This window comes from Eucalyptus grandis, chromosome 9 (assembly GCF_016545825.1).
Source record: "Eucalyptus grandis isolate ANBG69807.140 chromosome 9, ASM1654582v1, whole genome shotgun sequence".
Classification (NCBI taxonomy): Eukaryota; Viridiplantae; Streptophyta; class Magnoliopsida; order Myrtales; family Myrtaceae; genus Eucalyptus; species Eucalyptus grandis.
In genome coordinates, this window is record NC_052620.1 from 20260129 (window position 1) to 20266010 (window position 5882).

The 5882-nt window shown below is 43.6% G+C and overlaps 1 protein-coding gene and 1 long non-coding RNA gene across 3 annotated transcripts; both read right to left on the minus strand.

Moving 5' to 3' along the window:
• Positions 1 to 1924: 1924 nt before the first annotated feature.
• LOC120288216 lies at positions 1925 to 2442 on the minus strand. Its single transcript, XR_005546542.1, has 3 exons — positions 2345 to 2442; positions 2089 to 2249; positions 1925 to 1977 (listed from the first exon to the last, which is right to left on the minus strand). It is a non-coding gene; the product is annotated as an uncharacterized LOC120288216 (long non-coding RNA).
• Positions 2443 to 2839: 397 nt separating this feature from the next.
• LOC120288167 lies at positions 2840 to 4474 on the minus strand. 2 transcript variants are annotated; one of them, XR_005546457.1, is made up of 4 exons: positions 4388 to 4474; positions 3944 to 3983; positions 3793 to 3846; positions 2840 to 2918 (listed from the first exon to the last, which is right to left on the minus strand). XR_005546457.1 is itself a non-coding variant. In XM_039301645.1 (3 exons), the coding sequence occupies exons 1-3, from the start codon at positions 4422 to 4424 to the stop codon at positions 3573 to 3575; spliced, it is 351 nt and encodes a 116-aa protein (XP_039157579.1). In that variant the 5' UTR covers positions 4425 to 4468; the 3' UTR covers positions 3480 to 3572. The 2 variants fall into 2 exon arrangements, 1 of the variants encoding a protein (XP_039157579.1); XM_039301645.1 differs by lacking the exon at positions 2840 to 2918 and having other exon boundaries at positions 3480 to 3846; positions 4388 to 4468.
• Between the last annotated feature and the right edge of the window lie 1408 nt (positions 4475 to 5882).

Sequence of the window (5882 nt, forward strand, 5' to 3'; positions counted from 1 at the left end):
CTCGATTATGTTAGAGTTTTCTCTCGTGATGTTCGAGCTCTTCACCATGTCTTCGATTTCCTCAGCTCCTTCTCTGAACTTTGAGGTCTTTATGCATCACCGTCGTTCTCCGCCCATTTCACCTTAGCTGTTTCTCCTCGTCCTTCCTCCTTCTGCATGTGCAAATTCTTCTATCCCCGTCTCCTATCACAGTTCCCTGGGTCCGTTGTTCTTCTGTTCTCCTGCAATTCCCTGCCATTCCTGCTCTGCATGTTGCCGATCTGTAACATGCAATCTTGGCAACTCTTCGATTCAGTCATCTGTTCTTTCAATTTTCCATATTAACGTATTTCTATTCCCTTTACTAATGGAAGACAGTGATACTACCTCACGAATCGCTTCCCTCTGTAATCGCCTGGGCCGTTTATGCTCAGAACAGCCGTTGGAGGTTTGGGATAACATCCCTGCGTCGGCCAAACTAAAGGATTGTCGTCTCATTCTGGTAGGCACAATATTTACCAATCCTTCTGTGAATTTATCTGCCTTTCAAGTTGCTATGAAGAAAGCCTGGAGAATGGATCATGTAGACATCACTTCGGCAGCTACAGGGCTATATATCATCAAATTTAGAACAGAAGTGGAGAAGCGTCGTATTCTGGATGGTAGCCCTTGGTTATTTTCTGGTCACTTAGTTAACCTACGTCCATGGCAACCTAATACTCCATTGCAACAGTATGATTTCGGCAAATGTATGTTTTGGGTGCATGTTATTGGCTTACCTTTGGAGTGGACTTCTCCACCTATTTTGCGTCGAGCTGCATCCCAGATAGGTAAAGTACTGGAGGTGAAAACAGATATTTCTGCAAGAATACGGATTGAATTAGATTTGAAAGATCCTCTGAAAATGGTAAACTTATCGATCAAGGTAAAACCGTATGGCTTGATTTTAGGTACGAGAGACTGTCCCATTATTGCTACTCCTGTGGACGGCTTGGTCACTATGCAACTTCCTGTCCCGAGTTTCCATATGTTGAAACACAATTTGATGGCCGTGACACGATGATTTATGGACTTTGGCTCAGAGCAGAGCTTAAACAATTTAACCCTTACTGGGATGCCTTTTACAATCCTAAAATACAAGTTGAGTCCATGGAAGAGACAGTACCTAAAACTCCTCCTCAAATGCAGCCTGTTCTTCCAGCTCTCCCTCCTATCCCTGCTACAGAGGTTGTTACTTCGAACCCTGAATTACCTCAAGGGGCTTCCAAGCAATGGCATCCGATTACCTCCACGGCTCTCACTACTGATTTAGTACCTGCAGCAGCAAAGATGAAAAACACTCACACTTTTCCAGTGGATACTCAACAGCAGAAGAGGCCGAAGATTCCTCGGCCAATGCCACATGGGGGTTCAAGTAAGAAAACAAAAAGATACACACCATATGAACTCAAAGTTCCATACTCAACAGCTCTTGATGAGTCCCTCCTCCTTGATACTCCGGTTGTGGAGGCAGATATCCCTGATCCTTGGGCTTTGGCGGCTGGCCCTCAACAGCCACCGTGTTCCAAATGAAGCTCCTCAGTTGGAATTGTCAGGGGTTGGGCAATCCCTGACAATTCAAGCAATAAAGGCGATGGTAGCCTGTGATAAGCCCGATTTTGTGTTTTTAATGGAAACGAAGAAGGATAAACACTTCGTATCTAAGATTCAGCGTAAGTTTAAATTTTCTAACTCTTTTGTGAAGGATCCCGATGGTTTAAAGGGTGGTCTGGCTCTGTTCGGAATGATAATTTCGAAGTTACCTTGGTATACTCGGATGATCGGTTTGTTGATTTTCTTGCACTTGATCCTCGGACGAACTCTTCCATGCATATCACTTGCTCGCACGCACCTCCAATATATCAGCTACGTCGAATTCTGGAATACCATTCGAGTTATTCATGCTGCAAATCACTTACCGTGGCTGTGTATAGGTGATTTCAATGACTTCCTTTCTCCCTGGGAAAAAATGGGCAAGCGACCACCACTTACTTCGCGTATGACCTCCTTTCGGAATGTGATCAATGATTGTGCATTACTCGAAATACAAAGTAAAGGTTGTGAATTTACCTGGTCCAATAATCGCGAAGGGGATGCTCTAGTAAAGGAGAAGCTGGATCGTGTATTTTGTTCACTGGAATGGTTGATGTTTTACCCTTCTGCAGAAGCATTTGCCCTTCCGTCTATTGGTTCGGATCATTGTCCTATATTGCTGCAAGCTCGGCCATCATCTGTCAAACGTGCAAAGACTTTTCAATATGAAGCTTTCGGAACCAAGATACGAGTGTAAAGACATGGTTCAACAGGCTTGGGAAAATAGTAGTACCTCATTAACATCCAAATTACAGGCAGTTGCAACGCGATTAACCCGATGGAGTAAAGCTCGGTTCAGCCATTGTCATCAACGCATCTATCACTTGCAATCTCAACTGCAGATGATTATAAATAGAACATCCTATCAGTAAGGGGATAAGGAGTATGCCAATGCAATACGATTTGAAATTCAGAAACTATGGACTCAAGATGAACAGCCTGGCTATGCGTTCTCGTATTCAATGGTTGAAGTGGGGCGATCATAACTCAAAGTTCTTCCATGCATATACTATGCAAAGGAGACAACGAAATCGAATTACTATGCTAGTGGATACTCACCAGCAATGGATTAGAGAACCGCAACAGCTAAAAGATCTCACTCGTGGCTTCTTCTCTCGCCTTACCGATCCAGGCCATAGGGCTTTTAGGCCTTTCCTAGATCAATGTCCACCGGTGGTAACTCCCGAAATGAATACACGGTTGATGAGCAGGGTAATAGAGGAGGAGATTTACCAGGCTACCTTCCAGTTGGGAGCGTCAAAGGCTCCTGGTCCTGATGGTCTTCCAGGCCTCTTCTATCGGCATCACTGGCATGTTATCAAAGCAACCGTAATTCAAACAAAAGACAGAGTTCTTTACCACAGTTGTATGCCCCCTACTCTAAATGTAATGGGCCATTGCCCTAGTCCCTAAAGTCCAAGATCTCGAAAGTATAGAACAATACCGTCCCCATAAGTCTTTGCAACTTCGCTTATAAGATCATATAAAAAATTATGCCCAATGACTTAAACCTTTGCTGTCTATTTTGATTTCCAAAGAGCAAGCGGCATTTATTAGCAATAGATGATCCAGACAATATTATGGTGGTTCAAGAAGTCATGCATCAATTTAAAGTGCGAGCATGCAAGAAACGCTTCAATCTTATTCTCAAAACAGACATGCAGAAAGCTTACGATAGGGTTGAATGGGACTTCTTAGAAGCCTACTTGAAGCAATTGGGATTCAATGATAGTTGGGTTACTCAGGTAATGGCTTGTGTTACTACAAATCTCTTTTAGTATTCGGTTTAATGGTGAACAGCTCCCTTATTTTCAACCTACTCGAGGGATTCGCCAAGGAGATCCCCTATCTCCATATCTCTTCATTTTAATTGCAAATGCCCTATCCACTACTCTTACTCAAGCTGTTGCTATTGGCCATATAAAGGGGATTCAATTCAATCGAGACTGTCCTAAATTATCTCACCTCTTTTTTGCTGATGATTCAGTATTTTTCCTTAAAGCAACTCTATCTGAATGCCATAACCTTGCCAATCTCCTAAACCAATATTGTGTTGCTACAGGCCAGCTCATTAATAGAAACAAATCTGGTGTGTTTTTCAGCAAATACTGTCCTATTTCATTACAACAAAATCTTGCACAAGAATTAAGAGTCCCTATTCTCAGTAAGTATGGTAAATACCTGGGCATTCCCTCGGATTGGGGCCGTTCCAAAAAGGAGATGTTTTCCTGGATCCTGGCAAGAGTAAATGCTAAGTTAGCAGGTTGGCAGGAAAAATTTTTATCGAAAGGAGGCAAGGAAATCTTATTGAAAGCAGTAATTCAAGCCTTACCGCAGTATGCCATGTCTATCTTCAAGCTTCCGCTGTCTCTCTGCAGATTGATTGAACAAAAGATCTCAGCATTCTGGTGGAGTAAACAAAATAGTCAATCTGGAATTCACTGGAAACAGTGGTCAGAATTGAAGCTCTCAAAAGTTGCAGGGGGGATGGGATTTAAAGATTTAATCGACTTAAACAATGCAATGCTTGGAAAGCAAGCATGGCGTTTATTTCAGCAACCTCAGGCTATCTGGAGTCAGCTCTTCAAGGGTTTATATTTTCGCTATTCCTCCTTTCAATCTGCTCCCTCAGGACATCATCCTTCTTGGGGATGGCAGAGTTTATTAAGGGGTCGTCAAGCAATTACTCCTAATCTACGTTGGTTAGTCGGAGATGGCACGAAGATACATATCAGAGAAGACAATTGGCTACCATTAGGTCCGATAGGAGGCTTACCAGAGATAGGGGAACCTGATCGAGTGGCTGACCTCATTGATTTTCCGCATTCTGAATGGAAGTCCACGCTTGTTACGGCATTCTTCGATGATCGCCGCAAGGCAATTCTCAATACCCCCATCAATCCGTCTCTCCTTCAGATCAACTATTTTGGACAGCAAATCCTTCCCCGTACCTACACAAGAAAGAGTTGTTATCATTCTCTATCTAAACAATCTCAGCCACCACTACACCAGGCCTCATCCTCGTATACTAACCCACCCATGTTATGGAGGAAAATTTGGCACATGTGTACAGCCCCAAAGATTAAGGTTTTTCTCTGGTTAGCTTGCAAAAATGCCATTGCTTCAAAACTCAATCTTTATCAACGCCATATCACCCCTCACCCCTACTGTTCTCTGTGCAATAATTTTGTTCCGGAATCAGTAGAGCATATCTTTTTTTTCTGCCCATGGACAACTGAAATTTGGACTCACAAAGACATTGGTGTCAAAATTTTACCTACCTCAGTGAGCCGATTTGATGCATGGTTAGTAGAAAGAGCTTCCCTCCCACACGCATCTCCTGATTTTGCTGTGATCGCTCATCTTCTCGTGGGAGATCCGGAGACAACGGAATAATGCTATCTTTCGCGATCCTCTCGATCCCCGCCAGCCGTCAATGATGCCCTAGCCCAAAACACCATCTTCAAATTTTTACGCCTCGCCTCAGCAGATGGAAAAGACGATGGTCGGGCTCTGAACATAGATGGCAACCACCAGTGGAGGGGTATATTAAATGTAATATTGATGGGGCTTTTCGACAAGAAACGGAGAAAGGATCAATCGCTTGTGTTTTCAGAGATAGTAGAGGCATCTTAACAGATATGCTTACCCAATCTGTGCCTGCCCAATCGGCGTTCCAAGCTGAGATTTACGCCCTCATATTTGCTATTCAACGGCTGCTCCACAAGAATCTCCATCCTCAGCATGTTGTGATCGAATCTGATTGCTCAAAACTAGTGGAGATCATTCGGCTGAACCGCCGCCATGGATGGAACGCCCTCTATTTGCGACCCTCAGCGATCTTCTTCAGCGATGCCCTAACCTTTCGCTTCAACACGTTCGTCGACAGGCAAATGGTGCAGCGGACTGGGCCGCTAAGGCCCACAGGGATCAAGGCCCTCCAACAAACTGGCTTCTTTTCCCGCCTTCTAATTTCCTCAATATTATCTCTTCGGATGCTTCGGCTCTTCTTTTTAATGTTACCTAATATATTACAAGTTATCTTTTTACCAAAAAAAAAAAAAAAACTAGGCAGTAAGCAACGGTCACAAAGCTCAGGCAGTCGTTACTTGCCCTAACATTTCCTAATTTGGAACTCTCGTATCTGACAGATGATCTGCAGACTCCTCTCAGAAATTCTCATCTTCTTCAAGTATTGCCTATTGTCCGTTGAAATCCCCACGTCTTTTTTCTTCCGCCTTTGTCTCGCCCCCCTCTCTGTCGCGCTCTCT